The sequence below is a fragment of the Staurois parvus genome, unplaced genomic scaffold (genome assembly GCF_062004578.1).
Source record: "Staurois parvus isolate SC_StPar_1 unplaced genomic scaffold, SC_StPar_1.0 ptg000031l, whole genome shotgun sequence".
NCBI lineage: Eukaryota > Metazoa > Chordata > Amphibia > Anura > Ranidae > Staurois > Staurois parvus.
In genome coordinates, this window is record NW_028317827.1 from 7,758,527 (window position 1) to 7,784,115 (window position 25,589).

The following is a 25,589-nucleotide window of genomic DNA, read 5'->3' on the forward strand; positions in this document are numbered from 1 at the left end:
GGTTTCATTCTCCTCTGACTGTCCTATGAGGCTGCCCCTCTGCCTGAACAGTGCTGATTGGCCCTGTGCTGATCACATGCACCCTCCCAAAGAAAGAAAAAAAAAACTCTCTAGCAATACACACTAAACTGAGCATGTGCAGAGTGACTCCTAGAGCTCTGTATCAGCAGATGGATTGGGAACAGTAGAAGAAAGGGAGGATCAGAGAGGACGGAATCAAACATTCTTTTTACACGATGCGGAGGATTAACCCCTTAGTTTCCACGGTGAGTATAACAAGCATGCTTTACTGCATATACAGACTGATTGTACTATTGTGGGTTTAGTAACACTGTAACAGATAAAACCTGATTGGTTGTAACATTGTATATACAGAAGGTATTTTTGTTCACAGATAAATCCTGATTGGTTGTAACATTGTATATACAGTAGTTTATTTTGTTATTTAATATACAACCTGATTGGGTGTTACAGACAACAGTTCCAGTTTTGCTCCAATTTTCAGAAATCATTGTTTTTGTTCATCTTTTTAGTTTTTGCTGACATAGCCCTGTACAGCGGGATGTTGTTGTAACACACTTTGCATGTAGGAGCAGGAAGGAGTAACCGGATCATTGGCAATGACAGTTGACACTGGCACACATTCAGGACCTCCTGCATTTCACTAGAATACCAACCTGATCAATTAATCATTTACCCTCCAGAATGTCTGCAGGCAGCAAATTCCTTGTGTGATCTCATGAACCACTTACTAAAGGAGATGTCTAGTCTACGCAAAAAAACAGGATATTCTTTAAAGCTGAACTAGGAGCCAACAATTATGGTCTAAATACAAGAGACTTGTCTATTCTTACTTAAATTTTGAAGTTCCTTGTGCATTTCCTCCAGATCTGTGCAGTAATGCCGCATGCAGCAGCTCTTGCATTTTGCTACTGTGCAGGAGCTTCCTGTAATAAAGACCAGTAACTGCTACTCTTTTCATGTGCAGGGTGACTGGTCTTGTCTCCGCCCCCCCCCCCCCCCTGAAGCTTTCAGTAGGCAGCCTGTAGTAAGTAGTCCTGCTATGTTCATCCCACAGGTCTTCTCTCTCTTTGTGGAGATTTCTCTTTATTTCTTAATTTCTTATAGACAAAACACGAAGTGAGAGAAAGTCCCCCCAAAGGGAAATCGCTGGTAATCACCAGGGTCACTAGAACTAGTGTCCTTTTTGGAAGACTTCCCCTTTCTTCCTGTTCTGGTGACAACTCAAAATTTGGGATTTTCTTTCACATTCAGTGATAATGGTCACCAGGACAGGAGAATCTCCTTAACAGGGGCACAGCCAGTGGAAAAAACTTGTTGGGCTATATTCAAAATTAAAAAAATAAAGAAAAAAAGGTTTATCTTCAGTTATACTTTAAAGTGATTCTAAAGTTTTTTTCTTTTTTTTTGAAGAATAATAAACATGCTATACTTTTTATTATTATTATTATACAGGATTTATATAGCGCCAACAGTTTTCTTAGCGCTTTACAATACAAAGGGAGACAATACAGCAACATTACAGTTCAATACAAGAGGGTTAGGAGGGCCCTGCTCCTTGGAGCTTACAATCTAAGAGGGAGGGGCTGGCGGTAAAAAAGGTAATAACTGTGGGGGATGAACTGACAGGAGGAATAGAAGATTCAGGTATTAACTGAAGGCAGGATAGGCTTCCTTGAAGAGATAGGTTTTCAGAGATCGCCTAAAGTGAGCAGAGTAGGCGAAAGTCTGATAGATTGCGGTAGAGAGTTCCAGAAGATGGGGGAGGCTCGGGAGAAGACCTGGAGATGAGCATGGGAAAAGGAGACAAGGAAGCTATAGAGCAGGAGGTCATGGGAGGAGTAGAGAGGGCAGTTTGGTTGATATTTGGAGACAAGATTGGTGATGTAGTTTGGGGCAAAGCTATAAATTACTTTACATGTTATTGTTAAAGTTTTTAATTTTATTCGTTGGACAACGGGAAGCCAGTGGAGCGGTTGGCAGAGAGGGACGGCAGATATGGAACAGTTAATAAGTTGGATGAGTCTGGCAGCAGCATTCATGATAGACTGAAGAGGGGATAGCCAACGATTATGTAGGCCAATGAGGAGGGAGTTACAATAGTCAAGACAAGAGATAGCAAAGGAGTAAATAAGTTCTTTAATGGTTTCAGTGGTTATATGTAGAGATGAGCGAAGAAATGAAAAATTCGATTCGACTGATTCGGCGAATTCGTGGACAATATTCGATTCGAGTCGAATAAATTCGCTGTGAATTTAACTTAAAAAAGGGTGTTTCTAGGCTTCAGAGAGACTTAATATTAGTGCAGAACACTGTACCTTTAATTTAAATGCCCTTGGAGTCTGCTGGGGAAGAGAAATAATACTGTCTGTCAGTATGACATGCAGATGAGTGCCGTCGATCTTAGAATCACCGCACACTTCACTCATTTGGGCAGTCACGGGGCCAAAACCAGTGTTTGGAGCCACAGTGTGGCGGTGGAGGCAGCAGCAATGGGAGGCCATACAGCAACCTATGACAAAATGGAAACCAGCAGGAGCGTGAGGAGACCTGAAAGTGGCACATGGCAGAGTGGGAGCAATGGGAGGCGGTACAGGGACCCAGGTCACACTGTGGGCCCAGCAGCAGCGTGACCAGGCGGTACGGGGGCCCATGGCCGATATGGGGCTTGGTGGCACCTATGGAAGGCCTGTAATCTGCCAGCAACCTATGACAAAATGGACAACCGCAGGAGTGTGAGGAGATTTCAAAGTGGCACATGGCAGAGTGGAAGCAATGGGAGGCCGTACAGGGACCCAGGTCACACTGTGGGCTCAGCAGCAGCGTGACCAGGAGGTACGGGGGCCCATGGTCGATATGGGGCCTGGCGGCACCTATGGAAGGCCGCTAATCTGCCAGCAACCTATGACAAAATGGACAACCGCAGGAGTGTGAGGAGATTTCAAAGAGGTACATGGCAGAGTGGAAGCAATGGGAGGCCGTACAGGGACCCAGGTCACACTGTGGGACCAGCATCAGCGTGAACAGGCGGTACGGGGGCCCATGGCCGATTTGACCTCATTCATCCCATAGTCCTGCCGACTCACGAATAGCGTGGCCTCCTCAAAGGGCCTGAGCAAGCGCAGGTGTCACACATGAGCTGACAATGGCTGACATCTAAGTTACACAGGGAGTACCTTTATCCGCTTTTAACATCAGGAAATCTGTGATGGCCTTTAGCTGTTCGTAAAGGCGGTCTAACATATGTAGGGTTGAATTACACCTTGTTGCAACGTCACAGCATGAGGAGTCGGTACGGGGGCCCATGGCAGATTACATGTCTGGCAGCAGCAATGGGAGGCCCGTAATCTGCCAGCACCCTATGTCAAAAAATTTAACACACCAGCAGTGTGAAGAGACCTGAAAGTGGCACATGGCAGCAGAGTGTGGCGATGGAGACAGCAGCAATGGGAGGCCATACAGGGACCCATGAGAGACTCTGGACTTGGCAGCAGCATGAGGAGGCGGTATATAGGGGCCCATGGCAGATTAGGGGCCTGGCAGCAGCTATGTGAGGCCCGTAATCTGCCTGCACCCTATGTCAAAAAATTAAACACACCAGCAGTGTGAAGAGACCTGAAAGTGGCACATGGCAGCAGAGTGTGGCGATGGAGACAGCAGCAATGGGAGGCCGTACAGGGACCCATGAGAGACTCTGGACTTGGCAGCAGCATGAGGAGGCGGTATATAGGGGCCCATGGCAGATTAGGGGCCTGGCAGCAGCTATGTGAGGCCCGTAATCTGCCTGCACCCTATGTCAAAAAATTTAACACACCAGCAGTGTGAAGAGACCTGAAAGTGGCACATGGCAGCAGAGTGTGGCGATGGAGACAGCAGCAATGGGAGGCCGTACAGGGACCCATGAGAGACTCTGGACTTGGCAGCAGCATGAGGAGGCGGTATATAGGGGCCCATGGCAGATTAGGGGCCTGGCAGCAGCTATGTGAGGCCCGTTATCTTGCAGCACCCTATGTCAAAAAATTAAACACACCAGCAGTGTGAAGAGACCTGAAAGTGGCACATGGCAGCAGAGTGTGGCGATGGAGACAGCAGCAATGGGAGGCCGTACAGGGACCCATGAGAGACTCTAGACTTGGCAGCAGCATGAGGAGGCGGTTTATAGGGGCCCATGGCAGATTAGGGGCCTGGCAGCAGCTATGTGAGGCCCGTAATCTGCCTGCACCCTATGTCAAAAAATTTAACACACCAGCAGTGTGAAGAGACCTGAAAGTGGCACATGGCAGCAGAGTGTGGCGATGGAGACAGCAGCAATGGGAGGCCGTACAGGGACCCATGAGAGACTCTGGACTTGGCAGCAGCATGAGGAGGCGGTATATAGGGGCCCATGGCAGATTAGGGGCCTGGCAGCAGCTATGTGAGGCCCGTAATCTGCCTGCACCCTATGTCAAAAAATTTAACACACCAGCAGTGTGAAGAGACCTGAAAGTGGCACATGGCAGCAGAGTGTGGCGATGGAGACAGCAGCAATGGGAGGCCGTATAGGGACCCATGAGAGACTCTGGACTTGGCAGCAGCATGAGGAGGCGGTATATAGGGGCCCATGGCAGATTAGGGGCCTGGCAGCAGCTATGTGAGGCCCGTAATCTGCCTGCACCCTATGTCAAAAAATTAAACACACCAGCAGTGTGAAGAGACCTGAAAGTGGCACATGGCAGAGTGTGGCGATGGAGACAGCAGCAATGGGAGGCCGTACAGGGACCCATGACAGACTCTAGACTTGGCAGCAGCATGAGGAGGCGGTATATAGGGGCCCATGGCAGATTAGGGGCCTGGCAGCAGCTATGTGAGGCCTGTAATCTGCCTGCACCCTATGTCAAAAAATTAAACACACCAGCAGTGTGAAGAGACCTGAAAGTGGCACATGGCAGCAGAGTGTGGCGATGGAGACAGCAGCAATGGGAGGCCGTACAGGGACCCATGAGAGACTCTGGACTTGGCAGCAGCATGAGGAGGCGGTATATAGGGGCCCATGGCAGATTAGGGGCCTGGCAGCAGCTATGTGAGGCCCGTTATCTTGCAGCACCCTATGTCAAAAAATTAAACACACCAGCAGTGTGAAGAGACCTGAAAGTGGCACATGGCAGCAGAGTGTGGCGATGGAGACAGCAGCAATGGGAGGCCGTACAGGGACCCATGAGAGACTCTAGACTTGGCAGCAGCATGAGGAGGCGGTATATAGGGGCCCATGGCAGATTAGGGGCCTGGCAGCAGCTATGTGAGGCCCGTAATCTGCCTGCACCCTATGTCAAAAAATTAAACACACCAGCAGTGTGAAGAGACCTGAAAGTGGCACATGGCAGCAGAGTGTGGCGATGGAGACAGCAGCAATGGGAGGCCGTACAGGGACCCATGAGAGACTCTGGACTTGGCAGCAGCATGAGGAGGCGGTATATAGGGGCCCATGGCAGATTAGGGGCCTGGCAGCAGCTATGTGAGGCCCGTAATCTGCCTGCACCCTATGTCAAAAAATTAAACACACCAGCAGTGTGAAGAGACCTGAAAGTGGCACATGGCAGCAGAGTGTGGCGATGGAGACAGCAGCAATGGGAGGCCGTACAGGGACCCATGAGAGACTCTAGACTTGGCAGCAGCATGAGGAGGCGGTATATAGGGGCCCATGGCAGATTAGGGGCCTGGCAGCAGCTATGTGAGGCCCGTAATCTGCCTGCACCCTATGTCAAAAAATTTAACACACCAGCAGTGTGAAGAGACCTGAAAGTGGCACATGGCAGCAGAGTGTGGCGATGGAGACAGCAGCAATGGGAGGCCGTACAGGGACCCATGAGAGACTCTAGACTTGGCAGCAGCCTGAGGAGGCGGTTTATAGGGGCCCATGGCAGATTAGGGGCCTGGCAGCAGCTATGTGAGGCCCATAATCTGCCTGCACCCTATGTCAAAAAATTTAACACACCAGCAGTGTGAAGAGACCTGAAAGTGGCACATGGCAGCAGAGTGTGGCGATGGAGACAGCAGCAATGGGAGGCCGTACAGGGACCCATGAGAGACTCTGGACTTGGCAGCAGCATGAGGAGGCGGTATATAGGGGCCCATGGCAGATTAGGGGCCTGGCAGCAGCTATGTGAGGCCCGTTATCTTGCAGCACCCTATGTCAAAAAATTAAACACACCAGCAGTGTGAAGAGACCTGAAAGTGGCACATGGCAGCAGAGTGTGGCGATGGAGACAGCAGCAATGGGAGGCCGTACAGGGACCCATGAGAGACTCTAGACTTGGCAGCAGCATGAGGAGGCGGTATATAGGGGCCCATGGCAGATTAGGGGCCTGGCAGCAGCTATGTGAGGCCCGTAATCTGCCTGCACCCTATGTCAAAAAATTAAACACACCAGCAGTGTGAAGAGACCTGAAAGTGGCACATGGCAGCAGAGTGTGGCGATGGAGACAGCAGCAATGGGAGGCCGTACAGGGACCCATGAGAGACTCTGGACTTGGCAGCAGCATGAGGAGGCGGTATATAGGGGCCCATGGCAGATTAGGGGCCTGGCAGCAGCTATGTGAGGCCCGTTATCTTGCAGCACCCTATGTCAAAAAATTAAACACACCAGCAGTGTGAAGAGACCTGAAAGTGGCACATGGCAGCAGAGTGTGGCGATGGAGACAGCAGCAATGGGAGGCCGTACAGGGACCCATGAGAGACTCTAGACTTGGCAGCAGCATGAGGAGGCGGTATATAGGGGCCCATGGCAGATTAGGGGCCTGGCAGCAGCTATGTGAGGCCCGTAATCTGCCTGCACCCTATGTCAAAAAATTAAACACACCAGCAGTGTGAAGAGACCTGAAAGTGGCACATGGCAGCAGAGTGTGGCGATGGAGACAGCAGCAATGGGAGGCCGTACAGGGACCCATGAGAGACTCTAGACTTGGCAGCAGCATGAGGAGGCGGTATATAGGGGCCCATGGCAGATTAGGGGCCTGGCAGCAGCTATGTGAGGCCCGTAATCTGCCTGCACCCTATGTCAAAAAATTTAACACACCAGCAGTGTGAAGAGACCTGAAAGTGGCACATGGCAGCAGAGTGTGGCGATGGAGACAGCAGCAATGGGAGGCCGTACAGGGACCCATGAGAGACTCTAGACTTGGCAGCAGCATGAGGAGGCGGTTTATAGGGGCCCATGGCAGATTAGGGGCCTGGCAGCAGCTATGTGAGGCCCGTAATCTGCCTGCACCCTATGTCAAAAAATTTAACACACCAGCAGTGTGAAGAGACCTGAAAGTGGCACATGGCAGCAGAGTGTGGCGATGGAGACAGCAGCAATGGGAGGCCGTACAGGGACCCATGAGAGACTCTGGACTTGGCAGCAGCATGAGGAGGCGGTATATAGGGGCCCATGGCAGATTAGGGGCCTGGCAGCAGCTATGTGAGGCCCGTAATCTGCCTGCACCCTATGTCAAAAAATTAAACACACCAGCAGTGTGAAGAGACCTGAAAGTGGCACATGGCAGCAGAGTGTGGCGATGGAGACAGCAGCAATGGGAGGCCGTACAGGGACCCATGAGAGACTCTGGACTTGGCAGCAGCATGAGGAGGCGGTATATAGGGGCCCATGGCAGATTAGGGGCCTGGCAGCAGCTATGTGAGGCCCGTAATCTGCCTGCACCCTATGTCAAAAAATTAAACACACCAGCAGTGTGAAGAGACCTGAAAGTGGCACATGGCAGCAGAGTGTGGCGATGGAGACAGCAGCAATGGGAGGCCGTACAGGGACCCATGAGAGACTCTGGACCTAGCAGCAGCATGAGGAGGCGGTATATAGGGGCCTATGGCAGATTAGGGGCCTGGCAGCAGCTATAGGAGGCCCGTAATCTGCCAGCACCCTATGTCAAAAAATTAAACACACCAGCAGTGTGAGGAGACCTGAAAGTGGCACATGTTTGAGGCATGATTCATGGCGGATTTAGTCAGTTGTGTCAGGAACTGGTGGTTTGAAATCCAGACTAATCCACGCCTGATTCATTTTCACAAACGTGAGTCTCTCCACACTTTGGGTGGACAGTCGTGTCCTCCGCGGAGTTACAATACCTCCTGCCGCACTAAACACGCGCTCCGATGCCACGCTACTGGCCGGGCATGACAGCCTTTCAAGGGCAAATTCAGCTAGTTGGGGCCAAAGGTCAAGTTTCGTTGCCCAGTAGTCAAGGGGATTGTCTACCTCGGTTGGCAGGGTGCTGTCCAAGTAGGCCCAAGCCTGTTGTTTGAGCTCCTGCTCCAGGTCCACCTGATGCTGCTGCTGCTGCTGCGGCTGGTTAGTAGTTTCCTCACTGCGCTGGTGAAGAAAGCTACTCATCATCGACTGCAGACTGAGGCAGCCGCTGCTGGTGGAGCTGCCACTGCTCCTACCACCCCACCCCTCCCCTGCTGCCATGCCAGCGGAACGCGAGCGCACAGGGCCCACAGTGTCTGAGGATGGACGTTGGCGCACAAAGGCAGAGACCAACTGACTACATAGGTGGTTTTTATAGTACGTAATTTTGGCCTCCCTCTCAGCAGGTGTGAAAAAGGCCACCATTTTGGACCGGTAGCGAGGGTCCAACAAGGTGGACAGCCAAAAGTCATCCCTCTGTCTGATGGTTATTATTCGGCTGTCGCTACGCAAGCAACCGAGCATGCTATGGGCCATTTGTGCCAAGGAATGCGAGGGACTCCCTGCCTCCATCTCCACAGCATACTGCCACGGTGCGTCTGGGTCCTCTGTCTCCTCCTCCTCCTCCTCTACCAGATGCTCCTGCTCCTCCACTCCTGTCCGCTGAGTGGAAAAACCACCCATTTCACTCAATAATTCCTGAGCACAAATGTCCTCCTCTACCTCCTCCTCTTCTTCCTGTCCTGCCCCCACAGGGGTCATGTGGCGTTGAGATCTGTGCGCCACGTCTACCGCACCCTGACCAGCCATTGTTAACAGCATTTGTTCCAGGACGTGCAACAGAGGAATGACGTCGTTCATCCCATAGTCCTGCCGACTCACGAATAGCGTGGCCTCCTCAAAGGGCCTGAGCAAGCGGCAGGTGTCACGCATGAGCTGCCAATGGCTGACATCTAAGTTACACAGGGGAGTACCTTTATCCGCTTGTAACATCAGGAAATCGGTGATGGCCTTTCGCTGCTCGTAAAGGCGGTCTAACATGTGTAGGGTTGAATTCCACCTTGTTGCAACGTCGCAGATCAGGCGATGCTGTGGAATTCCGTTCTGCCGCTGCAGCTCAATGAGGGTGTTCTTTGCGGTGTAGGAATGGCTGAAATGCATGCACAGTTTACGTGACATTTTAAGGATGTCTTGCAGTGGGATGGTGGATTTTAGGAACCGCTTGACAACCAGATTGAACACGTGAGCCATGCATGGCGCATGGCACAACCTTCCTTGACGCAGAGCAGACACCATGTTCTTTCCGTTGTCAGTCAACATGGTTCCGATTTTTAGTTTGCGCGGAGACAGCCATCTGTCGATTTCTCTGTTCATTACACTCAGCAGTTCCTCCCCTGTGTGACTACGTTCGCCAAGGCATACCAGGTGCAGCACAGCGTGACACCGTTGCGCCCTGCACATGTGATATGCCGGTCGGGTAATGGGACTTGGCACGGGGGTGGCGGCTGAGGACACGGCGGAAAAAGAGGTGGTAGAGGCGGACATGCTTGCTGGACCAAGGACGTGCAAACGTGGAGGCAAAAGCGTCGTGACCTGTCCAAGTTGCTGGTGCGGCTGTGCCGGCACCACGTTCACCCAGTGGGCCGTAAATGACATGTACTGTCCCTGACCGTAGTTACAGCTCCACACGTCGGCGCTGCCGTGCACTTTGGCAGAGACCGACATGCTCAAAGACTGGCCCACCATCTCTTCTACATGTGAATGCAGGGCTGGCACTGCCTTTTGGGCAAAGAAATGACGGCTTGGCACTCTCCACCGCGGCGCGGCACAAGCCATCATTTCTCGGAAAGGTGCTGAGTCCACCAGTTGGAAAGGGAGGGACTGCAGCACCAGCAACTTGGACAGGAGGACGTTCAGCTTTTGCACCGTCGGGTGCGTGCTCGCAAACTGTTGTCTCTTGAATACGGATTCCAAGAAAGACTGTTGACGGAATCCGAGAAGAGGAGTAGCAGGAGAAGGAGCATCTGAACGAGCGGAAGATGCCAACGAGCGACAACTCCCCTCAGCAGAGGTGTTGGAGCCTTGACTGGCTGATAGAGGGCGATTGACGACGTCGGGTGACGGAGCAAGTAACGGAGCGGGTGATGGAGCGGGGGCTGGGGCAGGCAGAACCGCCGTATGTTTATCACGGTTTTCCCAGGCCACCGAATGGTGACGCTGCATATGCTGACGCAACGCTGTAGTCCCAACATGGGCCCCCTGGCCACGCTTGCATTTCTGGCCACATAGTCGACATACGGCTACGTTTACTTCCTCGGGCGGCTTGAGGAAAAATTGCCACACCACCGAGTAGGAAACTTTGCCCCCGCTACTCTTCACTGGCTGACTGCTACTTCCTCCGTGCGCACCGGCACCACTACTGGCCGTGGTGGTAGGCTGCAGTGGAGCTGGTGCTCTACTCCGTGGACGTTTGGCTCCACTGACACTGATGCGACCCTGCTGCTGTCTCCTGGGCAACCCACCGACTGTTTTGCTCGCTGCCAAGCTGCCACCCTCTTCTCCTGATGATGCGGAAGAAATTGCCTGATGACGACGAGGCTGCCAAGTGCGATCAACCTCCTCATCATCAAGTAGGGTCTCCGCCTCACTACTAGCCCCCTCGGCTGCGTCTGGGTCAGGAGACAGACCTGTCTCTAGACCGGCTACCGAGCCACTCTCCTCGCCAGTACTTGTTCGCTTGGCTGCTGAAAAGGCCGATGTCTCCCCCCGTTCCTGACCGCCCTCTGTTAGCTCTTCCTCACTGTACAGTGGGGCTGAGCCCACAGCATGCGATACTTCGCTTGGTGAGGGAACAGCAAAGGACAGGGGCAGGTAGAGGACACGTGATTTCAGTGGGCTTGCTCCCGGGCCATGCCAACTAACGGTTGTGTCTGACGTACCCACCGACCGTTGGCTGTAGGTGTCAGAGGTGACCTGGGAAGAGGAAGACGACCGAGCCAACCAATCAATGACGGCAGGGTTGTCGGTGGAGACACGACCGCTGGATGACACCGGGAGCACTGGCCTCTGGCTGCGAATACTGCTGCCTCGACCCCTTCCTCTGCTGCCACGTCTGCTCGCTCCTAAAACATTGCCTCCTCTGCCACTCCTCTGCATGTTGTCTGACATACTATTTAATTCAACGATTAGGTGTCCCTGAGTAACAATTCTCTGGCACTCAGTAACAATTCTGTCTGTCCCTGAGTATGAATTCTGTGGCCCTGAGTAACAATTCTGTGTCTGTGCGAGTAACAATTCTGTGTCTGTGCGAGTAACAATTCTGTGTCTGTGCAAGTAACAATTTTGTGTCTGTGCGAGTAACAATTCTCTGGCACTCAGTAACAATTCTGTCTGTCCCTGAGTAACAATTCTCTGGCACTCAGTAACAATTCTGTCTGTCCCTGAGTATGAATTCTGTGGCCCTGAGTAACAATTCTGTGTCTGTGCGAGTAACAATTCTGTGTCTGTGCAAGTAACAATTTTGTGTCTGTGCGAGTAACAATTCTCTGGCACTCAGTAACAATTCTGTCTGTCCCTGAGTAACAATTCTCTGGCACTCAGTAACAATTCTGTCTGTCCCTAAGTAACAATTCTCTGGCACTCAGTAACAATTCTGTCTGTCCCTGAGTATGAATTCTGTGGCCCTGAGTAACAATTCTGTGTCTGTGCGAGTAACAATTCTGTGTCTGTGCAAGTAACAATTTTGTGTCTGTGCGAGTAACAATTCTCTGGCACTCAGTAACAATTCTGTCTGTCCCTGAGTAACAATTCTCTGGCACTCAGTAACAATTCTGTCTGTCCCTGAGTAACAATTCTCTGGCACTCAGTAACAATTCTGTCTGTCCCTGAGTATGAATTCTGTGGCCCTGAGTAACAATTCTGTGTCTGTGCGAGTAACAATTCTGTGTCTGTGCAAGTAACAATTTTGTGTCTGTGCGAGTAACAATTCTCTGGCACTCAGTAACAATTCTGTCTGTCCCTGAGTAACAATTCTCTGGCACTCAGTAACAATTCTGTCTGTCCCTGAGTAACAATTCTCTGGCACTCAGTAACAATTCTGTCTGTCCCTGAGTAACAATTCTCTGGCACTCAGTAACAATTCTGTGTCTGTGCGAGTAACAATTCTGTGTCTGTGCAAGTAACAATTTTGTGTCTGTGCGAGTAACAATTCTCTGGCACTCAGTAACAATTCTGTCTGTCCCTGAGTAACAATTCTCTGGCACTCAGTAACAATTCTGTCTGTCCCTGAGTAACAATTCTCTGGCACTCAGTAACAATTCTGTCTGTCCCTGAGTATGAATTCTGTGGCCCTGAGTAACAATTCTGTGTCTGTGCGAGTAACAATTCTGTGTCTGTGCAAGTAACAATTTTGTGTCTGTGCGAGTAACAATTCTCTGGCACTCAGTAACAATTCTGTCTGTCCCTGAGTAACAATTCTCTGGCACTCAGTAACAATTCTGTCTGTCCCTGAGTAACAATTCTCTGGCACTCAGTAACAATTCTGTCTGTCCCTGAGTATGAATTCTGTGGCCCTGAGTAACAATTCTGTGTCTGTGCGAGTAACAATTCTGTGTCTGTGCAAGTAACAATTTTGTGTCTGTGCGAGTAACAATTCTCTGGCACTCAGTAACAATTCTGTCTGTCCCTGAGTAACAATTCTCTGGCACTCAGTAACAATTCTGTCTGTCCCTGAGTAACAATTCTCTGGCACTCAGTAACAATTCTGTCTGTCCCTGAGTAACAATTCTCTGGCACTCAGTAACAATTCTGTCTGTCCCTGAGTATGAATTCTGTGGCCCTGAGTAACAATTCTGTCTGTGCGAGTAACAATTCTGTGTCTGTGCAAGTAACAATTTTGTGTCTGTGCGAGTAACAATTCTCTGGCACTCAGTAACAATTCTGTCTGTCCCTGAGTAACAATTCTCTGGCACTCAGTAACAATTCTGTCTGTCCCTGAGTAACAATTCTCTGGCACTCAGTAACAATTCTGTCTGTCCCTGAGTAACAATTCTCTGGCACTCAGTAACAATTCTGTCTGTCCCTGAGTAACAATTCTGTCTGTCCCTGAGAATGAATTCTGTGGCCCTGAGTAAGAATTCTCTGGCACTCAGTAACAATTCTGTCTGTCCCTGAGTAACAATTCTCTGGCACTCAGTAACAATTCTGTCTGTCCCTGAGTAAAAATTCTGTGGCCCTAATAACGTTTCTGTGGCCCTAAGTAACAATTCTCTGGCACTGAGTGAAAATTCTGTCTGTCCCTGAGTATGAATTCTGTGGCCCTAACTAGCGTTTCTTTGTCCCTAAATAACGATTCTGTGGCCCTCATTAACAAGTCTGTGTCCCTGAGTAATGGTTCTCTGTCCCTAAGTAACTTCTCTCTGTCCCCAATTCTCGTTTCTGTGGCCCTAACTCTGTCCCTGTCCCTAGTACAGAGCGGTCTGCCTCTGTTCAATGACTGCAGGCAAATGAAGATTTCCAAAATGGCCGCTATATATACCTCGACCATTACACAGTGCTGGCTGGCTGGCTGCTGATTGGCTGATGCGATCACATGTCGTTGAGGAATGCATTATGGGGCAGCGCGCCTTGTCTGCGCGCCTTCCCCGACATCCCCGCTCCGTCGCCGCACATGTCAGCCGCCATTTTCGGAAAAATTTCGATTCGCGCGTCCGAATTAGGCTGTTTTTCGGATTCGGCACGAATCGAAATTTTTCCGATATTCGACTCGAATTCCACTTCGGATACTTCGATTCGCTCATCTCTAGTTATATGGGCGTATCTTGGAGATGTTGTGGAGGTGAAGTCTACAAGATTTGGACAGTGATTGGATTTGGGGCTGAAAGGACAGATGGGAGTCTAGGAGTACACCTAGTACCCTGGCATGAGGGGAGGGAGTGATGGTTGTATTATTAATCTTGATGGAGAAGTCAGGGGAGGGAGCACGGGCTGGGGGGAATACTAAGAGCTCAGTTTTGGAAAGACTTAGTTTGAGGAAGTGGAGTGACATCCATGCCGATATGTCACTTAGTAGGTTAGTAATGGGAGAGGAGACTGAAGGGGTGAGGTGAGGAGTAGAAAGATAGATTTGTGTGTCCTCTGTACAGAGATGGTACTTAAAGCTATGGGAGTTTATCAAGTGACCAAGGGAGGAGGTGTAGATGGAGAATAGAAGGGGTCCAAGGACAGAACTTTGAGGGATTCCTACAGAAAGAGGAAGTGGAGAGGAGGAGACAGAGTTATAGGTAACATTGAAGGAGCACTGCGATAGGTAAGAGGAGAACCAGGAGAGAGCAGAGTCTCGGAGACCAAAAGAGTGGAGTTTTTCGAGGAGGAGGGGATGGTCAATGGTATCAAAAGCCGCAGACAGGTGAAGTAGTAAGAGTGTGGAGTAGTGGCCATTGGTTTTAGCAGTTAGTAGATTATTAGTAGGTTTTAGTAGGGCAGTTTCAGTGGAGTGTACTGAGCGAAAGCAAGACTATAAAGGGTCAAGAATATTGTTGTCAGTGAGGTAGGAGCCCAGACGATTGTAGATTAACCGTTCTAAGAGTTTAGAGGTAAACGGGTGCAGGGAGATGGGTCATAAGTTGTTCAGATTGGTGGGGTCCAGTGGGGGGGCTTTTTAAGTATGGGAGTGATGTGCGCATGCTTTAGAGGGGAGGGGAAGGCACCGTTAGAGAGGGAGAGATTGAAGATGTGAGTGAAGGAGCATAGGAGAGAAGAAGAGGTTGACCGTAGTAGTTGAGAGGGGACAGGATCAAGGGGACACGTGATGAAATGGGCTTCTGAGAAAACTTTAGTGAGCTCTTCAGTAGTAGCAAGGTCAAAAGAGGAAAGTGTTGAGGGAAGTTGGAAGGTGCCCCTACGAATTGCATCAATCTTGTTTTTGAAATGATCGGCAATCTCATAAGCAGTGAGTGAGTTACTAGGTGGAGGTGGAGAAAGTAGAGAGTTAAAAGTAGAGAAGAGATGAGGAGGACTGGATGACAAGGTATTAACAAGAGTGACAAAGTAGGCTTGTTTGGCAGCATGGAGGGAGGAATCGTATGTTAAGAAAGCAGATTTATATAGGGTTAATGCTTGCTGGGATTTGGTTTTACACCACAGTTGCTCCAGTGCACGGCTATGTCTCTTAAGATTTCTGATGTTGTCAGTTACCTGCTGGGTGCAGTGGTTTTGCACAGAGCAGCCCAGATTGCTATGGGGGCACCTGCTGCTCCGTGTGTCCATTCACACACGCGGAGCAGTGGCTTGTCCTGCCCCCTCTCTCTCTTCATTGGCTGAATGGCTGTGATTGACAGCAATGGGAGCCAATGGCTCCCGCTTGCTGTCTCAGCCAATGAGGAGGCAGAGACCCAGGATAGCCGAGGCTGTCGTTGACATCATTGAATCGCGATAAGACTCAGGTAAGTATTGAGGGGGCTGGGGCCACTGCTGCACACAGGTTTTTTAGCTTCATGCGCTTTAAAATGGTTGTAAACCCTTACATGTACCCAATTAAGTAACTGGCCTCAGGGGATACACGGAGATGAAACAAATCCTCCTACATAAGTTGTGTCGGTATATCTGCAGTCTTCTCTTTTCTACATCTGTTCAAAGTGCAGAATGTATACAGCTTGTCTGAGCTTTCAGAAAATAGGGGACAGAGAGCTGAAGTTACACTCTGCAGATCTCACTAAGGGGAGCTCTGAGAGCTGACTGGAGGGGGGGGGGGGTGTTGGCATACAGTGTTCATGTATTTTTGTGCAACAACTACACCAACAGTATTCAGTAGAGATATATTCTTCAACCAGTAGATGGCAGTGTTTATAAGTTTGTAGCTGCATCTATGGTACTGTATACTCTATTGTCTTTTCTCTATAAAAAAAAGTTCCTGTTTCCTGTTAGCAGAGAAGCAGCAGATAAACACATGTGAACTGTGCGCTGTGTATTCTGTAGGGCTATATACAGAATCTCTAACAAAGGAATGCACCCCCTTTCACACAGCACACAGGAACAAAGCTATGGCTGTCAATCATAGGCTGAAGGTCCCTCTCCTGTCACCTCTTTTCTCTTGATAATAGGAAAATCTGTCAGAAATAATTTATGCTGGCAGCAGAGGAATGGAGCAGCAGACAGAAATGATACTTAGTACTCTGGATTTAGACAAGTACAAACTAAAGAGGGATATGTTTTGTTCATATTCAAGTCAGATATTTACAACCACTTTACTAAACCCACAACAGTAAAATCAATCTGTATATGCAGTAAAGCATGCTTGTTAGGCCCCATGTTCACGGGACACTTCTGAACGATGGAAACCGACTGCTGGAAAACGTAGGTTAAAAAACGTCTGTTTAGCCGCGTTTGCATAATGCATTTATGCGTGTTTATGTGTGTTTGCGTTTAGAAGCGTTTTTTAAAGATAAATTTTTTTTTTTACTCTTCCAGTTCCCAATGCTGTCCAGAGCCTTTTTTCATCATGAAAAATGCATGCAAACTGTTTTCAAGGTATTCAGATGGACAAAACACTGAAAACAGGATGTTCCTACTAAGCTTGTCACACATTGTAATGACAAATTCACATCACAGACCTCCCCCACCCTTGGAAACAAAAGAAATGTTAATGACCATTCACACCTCAAATTCCTCATGAAGACCCCCTGCCAGGTGGCCTTAATGACTCACTCCACCAGACACCTTTCCCACCCTTGGAAAGAAAAGAAATGTTAATGAGCAACTCACACCTAAGCTAATTTTTTAACACATACTGCTGTCTCTGCTTCTACTCTCTGTATTTCTCTGAAGCAGTCTGAAATAGTTAATAATTTACCACTTTTCAGTGCATTCTGGGCATTTGGGAGGTTCTCCTGTGCTTATCTTTAAAAAACACTTCTAAACACAAATGCATATAAACGCGCATAAACGTGTTATGCAAACATGGCTAAACAGACGTTTTTTAACCTACGTTTTCCAGCAGTCAGTTTCCATCGTTCAGAAGTGTCCCGTGTACATGGAGCCTAAGGGGTTAATCCTCTACATTGTACAAAAAGGCCGTTTGATCCTGTTTTCTCTGCCTCTCCTCTTGTTCAGATGTCCACCTGATAAGACAGACTGAACCCATAGCCACATGCTCAGTTTAGTGTGTATTGCTAGAGATGTTTTTTTTTTTATTGGGAGAGTGCATGTGATCAGCAGAGAGCCAATCAGCACTGTCCAGACAGAGGTCAGGAGATTTGCATCCTCCTAGAGCAGAAATAAAACTCCTCCAATAAGCTTTAACCAGTGCTCTGCTGAACACTGATAGAAGTCACAAGACTGCTCTAACTACTGATGAGAAAAAGTATTTAGCAGTTTGTATTTCCTAAAATAATTGAATTTCCATGTTGTGTGTACTGTGGGAGACCAGATATAGTGAATGCAGGGTCCTGGGTTTAGTAACACTTTAGGTGAAGCTATAGTTTATTCTCTAGAGAAAAAGCATGCTATGCTCACCTTCCTCCCAATCACACTCAGAGTGAGTAAAGCACATGTACACTTTAAAATACACTTTTTCCGTAGAAGGGATTAATATTATATTTCCATGTGAATTGTACTTTGCTGTGACATTTGTTGGCTCATATAAATAAATAAATGGGGCTCTACTTGAATTCTAGAACAGGTCACATAGGATTACCTTTTGGGAACACCAAGCACAGTGTGGTCCTGATTTCAGGCAGTCTCCACAAGTCATTGTACTTCCCGGAGAACAAGAGCCTAAATTCAAGAGAGATGGAGATGAGTATTAGTACCTGTGTAATATAACATGATACTATAGAAAATTTCCTTTCTGCGTGGTCACCAAGGATGGGGATTGCAACATTATTCAAGCAATGATGTAAAGCTGAACAACAATATTACATATAAAGAGTCAAGATGAAGATGGCAAAACATGTGGGATGACAGTCTCCCTGTTCTGTCCCCAGGGGCGGATTGACCATTTGGAAACTCGGGCACTGCCGAGGGCCCAGGGTCAGTAGGGGGCCCCATGAGATGCCCCTGGTACCTTTTTCATAGGCTTTTTTGAGTTTGGGCAAGGACACAGGGGCCCCATGATCCCGTATTGCAGGGGGCCTATGAGTTGTCAGTCCGCCCCTGTCTGTCCCATTTATGGCTCATTCACATGGGCAAAAAAACATTGGGGTTGATTTACTAAAGGCAAATAGACTGTGCACTCTGCAAGTGCAGTTGCTCTAGAGCTTAGTAAATGAGCAGAAGCTTTGCTGACTTCCATCATCCAATCATGTGTAAGCAAAAATGCATTTTTTTAAAATTTTCCTTGCAAGCGATTGGATATTCTTTGCAAAGTGAAGCCTTACCTCATTTACTAAGCTCTGGAGCAACAGCACTTGTAGAGTGCACAGTCTGTTTGCCTATAGTAAATCAACCCCATTGTGTGTAGATACATACAGCAGATAGTTTTGTATACATTTAAACGTAGCACTATACTAATCAATGAGCCCATACACACAGATGTGTCTATGTATAAAATGTATGCTATGTATAATTGCACACAAAACCAGTAGGACACAGCTGCAGATTTAACGCACATAGGAGTTGATTTACTAAAGGTAATTAGACTGTGCACTCTGCAAGTGCAGTTGCTCCAGAGCTTAAAAGCTTCACTTTGCAAAGAATACCCAATCACATGCAAGGAAAATAAAAAAACAGCATTTTTGCTTGCACATGATTGGATGATGAAAGTTAGCAGAGCTTCTGCTCATTTACTAAGTTCTGGAGCTATTGTACTTGCAAAGTGCACAGTCTATTTGCCTTTAGTAAATCGACCCCATAGATTTGCAGATTTTACTCATGTATGCGTAGAAACACGAGCACTTTAGGCACATATTGTACACAGGATCTTTGCAGAAATACGTGTCTAAACACAGCTTTTTTTTTCTGCCCTTGTGAGTGAACACTTATAAGTATTGCCCTCCAGAAGATTTACCACCTTTCTCTGTCGGCAGCATGTGAGCAAAATCTCCCCAGCAGCCGAGCATCAGGTAACAGCGCACATAGGGGCCATGCGCATGCTCGGAAAGGAGTAGTGGCACCAGGCGATAACATCATGAGCTGTGACTCATTAGCCTCAACTCGTCTGAGCTTTCACATGGCCGGTCAGTGTGCTGCCAAGAATATATATATTGGACTGGCTGTGAGTTTTAATACATTCATTTTTTATTAACATAAGATTTTAGCTTGTGCTTTTGATCAGTGGAACATTGCCCACTTGTGCTGATGGTCAGTGGAACATTGCCCCCTTGTGCTGATGGTCAGTGGAACATTGCCCCCTTGTGCTGATGGTCAGTGGAACATTGCCCCCTTGTGCTGATGGTCAGTGGAACATTGCCCCCTTGTGCTGGTGGTCAGTGGAACTTTGCCCCCTTGTGCTGGTGGTCAGTGGAACATTGCCCCCTTGTGCTGGTGGTCAGTGGAACATTGCCCTCTTGTGTTGCTGGTCTGTGGAACTTTGCCCCCTTGTGCTGATGATCAGTGGAACATTGCCCCCTTGTGCTGGTGGTCAGTGGAACTTTGCCCCCTTGTGCTGGTGGTCAGTGGAACATTGCCCCCTTGTGCTGGTGGTCAGTGGAACATTGCCCCCTTGTGCTGGTGGTCAGTGGAACATTGCCCCCTTGTGCTGATGGTCAGTGGAACATTGCCCCTTTGTGCTGGTGGTCAGTGGGACTTTGCTCCCTTATGCCTGTTGTCAGTGAGTTTTAATACATTCATTTTTTATTAACATAAGATTTTAGCTTGTGCTTTTGATCAGTGGAACTTTGCCCCCTTGTGCTGGTGGTCAGTGGAACATTGCCCCCTTGTGCTGGTGGTCAGTGGAACATTGCCCTCTTGTGTTGCTGGTCTGTGGAACTTTGCCCCCTTGTGCTGATGATCAGTGGAACATTGCCCCCTTGTGCTGGTGGTCAGTGGAACTTTGCCCCCTTGTGCTGGTGGTCAGTGGAACTTTGCCCCCTTGTGCTGGTGGTCAGTGGAACATTGCCTCCTTGTGCTGGTGGTCAGTGGAACATTGCCCCCTTGTGCTGATGGTCAGTGGAACATTGCCCCTTTGTGCTGGTGGTCAGTGGGACTTTGCTCCCTTATGCCAGTTGTCAGTGGGTCTTTTCCCCCTTGTGCTGGTGGTTAGTGGAACTTTGCCCCCTTGTGCTGATGGTCAGTGGAACTTTTCCCCTTTGTGCTGGTGGTCAGTGGAAGCTCTGTTCTTGTGTTTTTCTTTTAAGATAAAAGATGTTAATGTATGGGTTGCTTTTTCTAAAGTAAATCCTCAGTATTCAGGTTTAATTGCAGTGTTGGCACTTTGCAATAAATAAGGAGGTTTTGGGTTGCAGTCTGGGCACTCGGTCTCTAAAAGGTTCACCATCACTGCCCCAGACCATGTTCCGCAATACACTGTGTAAGCTCTCTCTCTCTCTCTCTCTCTTCAAGTAAATCAGACCTGGCGTTGTCTATTAACCATAATATCTTTTACCAAAGCAATTATGTTGAATGTATAGCTTTTTAACAATTTCCAGGGGAACACATTTGGTGCAACATCGTGAATAAACATCACATTTCACGCATTCTATGTGAAGAATGAAAATTTTTTTTTTCATGATTTGGTAGTCTAGGTGAGGAAGCAACCCTTTGAAAGTACAAACTATTTTTCAGGATCTAACAATATATTAGACATTGTATAAAAAAAAGAAAAGAAGAGAGCAACACATTATTTGAATTACTTCTATGAAACCACTGGGTACTTTGGAACCCCTGGTTACTAAGTGCTTTTTCATATTGGTGCCATTACTGATGCGACTTGCATCGCACAGAATCATGTGACAAGTAAAATCACATTAATATCAATGGTGGCAGTTCACATAAATGCAATTCTGTGCTGTGCGATTTTGGAAAAGGTTCCTATACTACTTTGGTGTGATTTCAGTGCGATTTGGCTCCATAGAATATGCTAACAACATCCAAAGTCACATCAAAGTTGCACTATATAAGCACATTGCAGCACCGCGCCTAAACCTAACCCTGCCACTCTGTCCAATGTATGTAATAAATTTCCATTATTGCACAACAACCTTTTACACTTTCCCTTTGTTTCCTTGCAGGTATAAAGAGATTACATTCACCTGTTCTCTTCCTGATTAAACTTTGCTAAAACTCCTACGTGGGACAATCCAGCCATTTCACTAACCAAATGATCTACGAAAAAAACCCCAAAGCAGATATAAAACCATATGAAATATAAACCAGTGAATTTCCTCCTGAACATGATAGGAACAATTGAGTACTGTCCGTGATACTTTTTTTATTTGCACTAACATACAATTTTGAGGACAAGCTTTTGGGGAATGTCCCCTTCTTCAGGTCTAAGCAGTACTGAAACAAAGATTTAGCAGAATGTTGGAAGAGATGTAGGGGATGGGAAAAAAAAAAAAAACAGAGATAAGATATAGCAAAAGCAAAGTCTGGGGGGGGGGGAAGACAACACTAGCAGAGGCAGTCATGCTTGAGCTGACAGTCATAAAACTGTTGGATAATGATTGAGGAATCCCATGTCAGGAATCCCATGTCCAAATTCAGGCCGTTATCTCTTGTGTCAAATAAAATGATCATTCTTAGTTCAAAAGTTTTTCTTTCCTGAATGGATTTGAAATTTCCTTTAAGAACTAAAACATTGAGGTCTTCCATAATGTGGTCTGGTTGTGCGAAATGGTGTCCCACAGAAGGGGACATTCCCCAAAAGCTTGTCCTCAAAATTGTATGTTAGTGCAAATAAAAAAGTATCACGGACAGTACTCAATTGCTCCTGTCGCAAATGCACTAATATGGCTACAATCTTCTGAACATGACCAAACCCTTGTATTACATGTGTGGGGTCCAGTGACACCACACCTGTCCACAGTTCTCAGGAAAATATGCTCACCACAAGAATGCAGCTTGCTCACAAGTTTGTGTTAATAAAATTTACAAAGTAAATACTCAAACTTTCAATGCAAATATGCGTCTTAACCACTACTGTGCACCGTGCCAGCTCTGTGACCACAAGTAATCCTTTAAAAAAAACAAGACCTGGTTCACTTATTTTACACACACTTTACTCCGTCTGGGAAAGTCAAGGATATAGGCAATTCTAGGGCTTTTGGGTCTACCAAAGTTGTTTTGGGTTTAAAGTTGACTTGTACATTTAAGTATTTACATATTATTTACAAGCAGTAAATGAGCTTTGAAACAAACCCTCACTGAACACTGTAGCTGCAGGATTGTTTTCAGCAATGAATTCTTGTAGCTTACAGCAGAAGCATTGAAATCACATACGATGTTCTCTAACATGCTCACTCCTCCTCCCTAGCAGTAACTCAAATGCCTTTTTTTCTCTAGGACAGTGGTCTCCAAACTGTGGCTTGAGGGCCAGATGTGGCCCTTTGCTTGCATTTATCTTGCCCTTGGGGCACTATTCCTTCCATTGATATGAGGCATTATTCCTCCCAGTGACACCAACAATGTGGCTCTATTACTCCCAGTGGCACCAATGAAAGGACACTATTCCTCTACGGATACCAATGATAGAGCACTATTCCTCCACTGATACCAATGATGGGGCACTATTCCTCCTCTGATACCAATGATGGGACACTATTCATCCACTTATACCAATGATGCGACACTAGTCATCCACTGATACCAATGATGGGACACTATTCATCCACTGATACCAATGATGGGACACTATTCCTCTACTGATACCAATGATGGGACACTATTCCTCCACTGATACCAATAATGGGGCACTATTCCTCCACTGATACCAATGATGGGACACTATTCATCCACTGATACCAATGATGGGGCACTATTCATCCACTGATACCAATGATGGGACACTATTCCTCTACTGATACCAATGATTGGACACTATTCCTCTACTGATACCAATGATGGGATACTATTCCTCCACTGATGGGGCATTATTCCTCCTACTGACACCAAAGATTAAGCACTATTCCTCCCGCTGACACCAAAGATGGGGCATTATTCCTCCCACTGACAACAATGATTGAACACTATTCCTCCCATTTACACCAAAGATGGGGCATTGTTCCTCCCACTGATACCACTGATGGGACACTATTCCCACACTCACACCAAAGATGGGGCATTATTCCTCCCACTGACACCAAAGATGGGGCATTATTCCTCCCACTGACACCAAAGATGGGGCATTATTGCTCCCACTCACACCAACGATAAGCCATTATTCCTCCCACCAACACCCACAATGGACCACTATTCTTCCACTGATAATAATGATGGACCACTATCCTTCCCACTGATACCACTGATGGGACACTATTCCCGCACTCATACCAAAGATGGGCATTATTCCTCCCACTGTCACCAAAGATGGGGCATTATTCCTCCCACTGACACCAAAGATGGGGCATTATTGCTCCCACTCACACCAACGATAAGGCATTATTCCTCCCACCAACACCCACAATGGACCACTATTCTTCCACTGATAATAATGATGGACCACTATTCTTCCCACTGATACCATTGATGGGACACTATTTCTCTCATTGACACCAACGATGGGGTACTATTACTTCAACTGACACCAATTATGAGGAATCATTCCTTCTGCTGACACCATCAATAGGGCACCGTCCCCCCCCCCCCCCACTGATATCAACAACGGGGCACTACTCCTCACATGAAAACCAATGATGAGGCAGTGTTTGCAGTGAGCAGTAATGCCTGGGAGTGTCTTAGCAACATCCTAGCAACAAATCTTTAGTCAAAGCTGCAGTTTGTTTTCACCTCTAAGAGCCCTTTAGCTGCATAGGCAGTTTTTGGGGAAAGGAGAGCTAACCCTTTAATACTTTTGAGTCACATATATAAAGTAAGTATGCAGCAAGCAAAAGTCTCTCCTTGTTCCACCTCAGTGATTTAGGAAGTACTGAAACCAAAGTTAAAGAATGGCATCTCTGCAACTATTATGTTCATAATGGGGATAGTAATGAGAGCCTCCTATAAGTCTCTTCTGTATGCAACTGACTTTGTCTTCTATTCCACTGGAATACACTGTCCCTGGCCTACATTGAGGCATCCCTTTTTTCATGTAAATTTTAGACTAAAATGTAGAGGCATAAGGTGTTATTGGAGGCAGCATCGCGTCTGCTTTATATTCACATAAACGCAACAAGAAGAGATGGGAGCGTTTGCTTCATGTTTATTGAACTGTAGAAAGTCTTCTGACTCCTCTTAACATCCCCTACAATTCTTTGCTCAATTTAGCCACATCCTCCCGGAGGTGGCCAGAAAAGGGAAACAAAAGTAAAATAAATTATCACGATTTGTAAATTCTGAGGCTATGTGCTGCCCCCTCTAACCCTACCACCCTACCGACATGGAAGAAATATATATTTTAAATATATCTAAAAAATATTCTTCCCAAATATATTGGCATATATTTGAAATACTAAAATTTTGGCCGTATTCAATATATTTCAAAATATATTTCAATAACTATATATATATATATATATATATATATATATATATATATATATACTGTGTGTTGAAATGCATTCTTATTACAAAATATATGAAAAATATTTTTAAAAATACATTTTCAAATATACTGTATGTCTTTACGAATCTACATTTTTGGAATGCATTTACAATTATATGTAAAAATATATGTTAAAATAACTTTTTATATGTTAAAAAAAATCTGAAGAATATATTTAAAATATATATATTTTTAAAAATATTTTTCATATATTTTGTAATATATAAAAATTGCTTTTAAACATGCAGTATATATATATATTAAAATATATTGAATATGGCCAAAATTGTAGTATTTCAAATATATGTCAATATATTTGGGAAGAATATTTTTAAAATATATTTCAAATATATTTTTCTTCCATGTGGGTAGGCACAGCATCACAAGTGCCATGACAAGTGCCTTTCATCAGCCTGAAATGACCAATCAGTATCAAAACACAATCAGCTCACCCTTTGGGGCAGTTACATGCCAGCTGGTAGGCAGTGGTGCAATCATGGAAATGCCGGCATTTGAAGAAACATCCACAGTCCGTATTAGTTGCAATATTATTGCAGGTATTTATATAGAGTAAAGTATTCTTGTATGGGAACAGGCTAGTGCTTTTCAAAGAAAGTTCTTCATTGGGGATGGGGGGGGGGGGAGTTAAATTGTGTGACATACTGTACAGTACTTATCAGCCAAGACAATGATTTAAAAACATTCCCAGTAGTAAAGCCCACACACCTGCCTAAGCAGATTGGGGACTTTTGGCAAATACACATGACCAGTGATCTT

General features: G+C 46.8%; 1 protein-coding gene across 1 annotated transcript in view; it reads right to left on the bottom strand.

The window, feature by feature from the left end:
* ITGB6 (integrin subunit beta 6) overlaps positions 1 to 25,589 on the bottom strand; it is a 107,425-nt gene that overhangs the window by 78,865 nt on the left and 2,971 nt on the right. Inside the window, exon 2 of the mRNA XM_089659907.1 lies at positions 17,871 to 17,950. Coding sequence (XP_089516033.1) covers positions 17,871 to 17,950 — 80 coding nt within the window. The remainder of the gene's footprint in view (positions 1 to 17,870; positions 17,951 to 25,589) is intronic.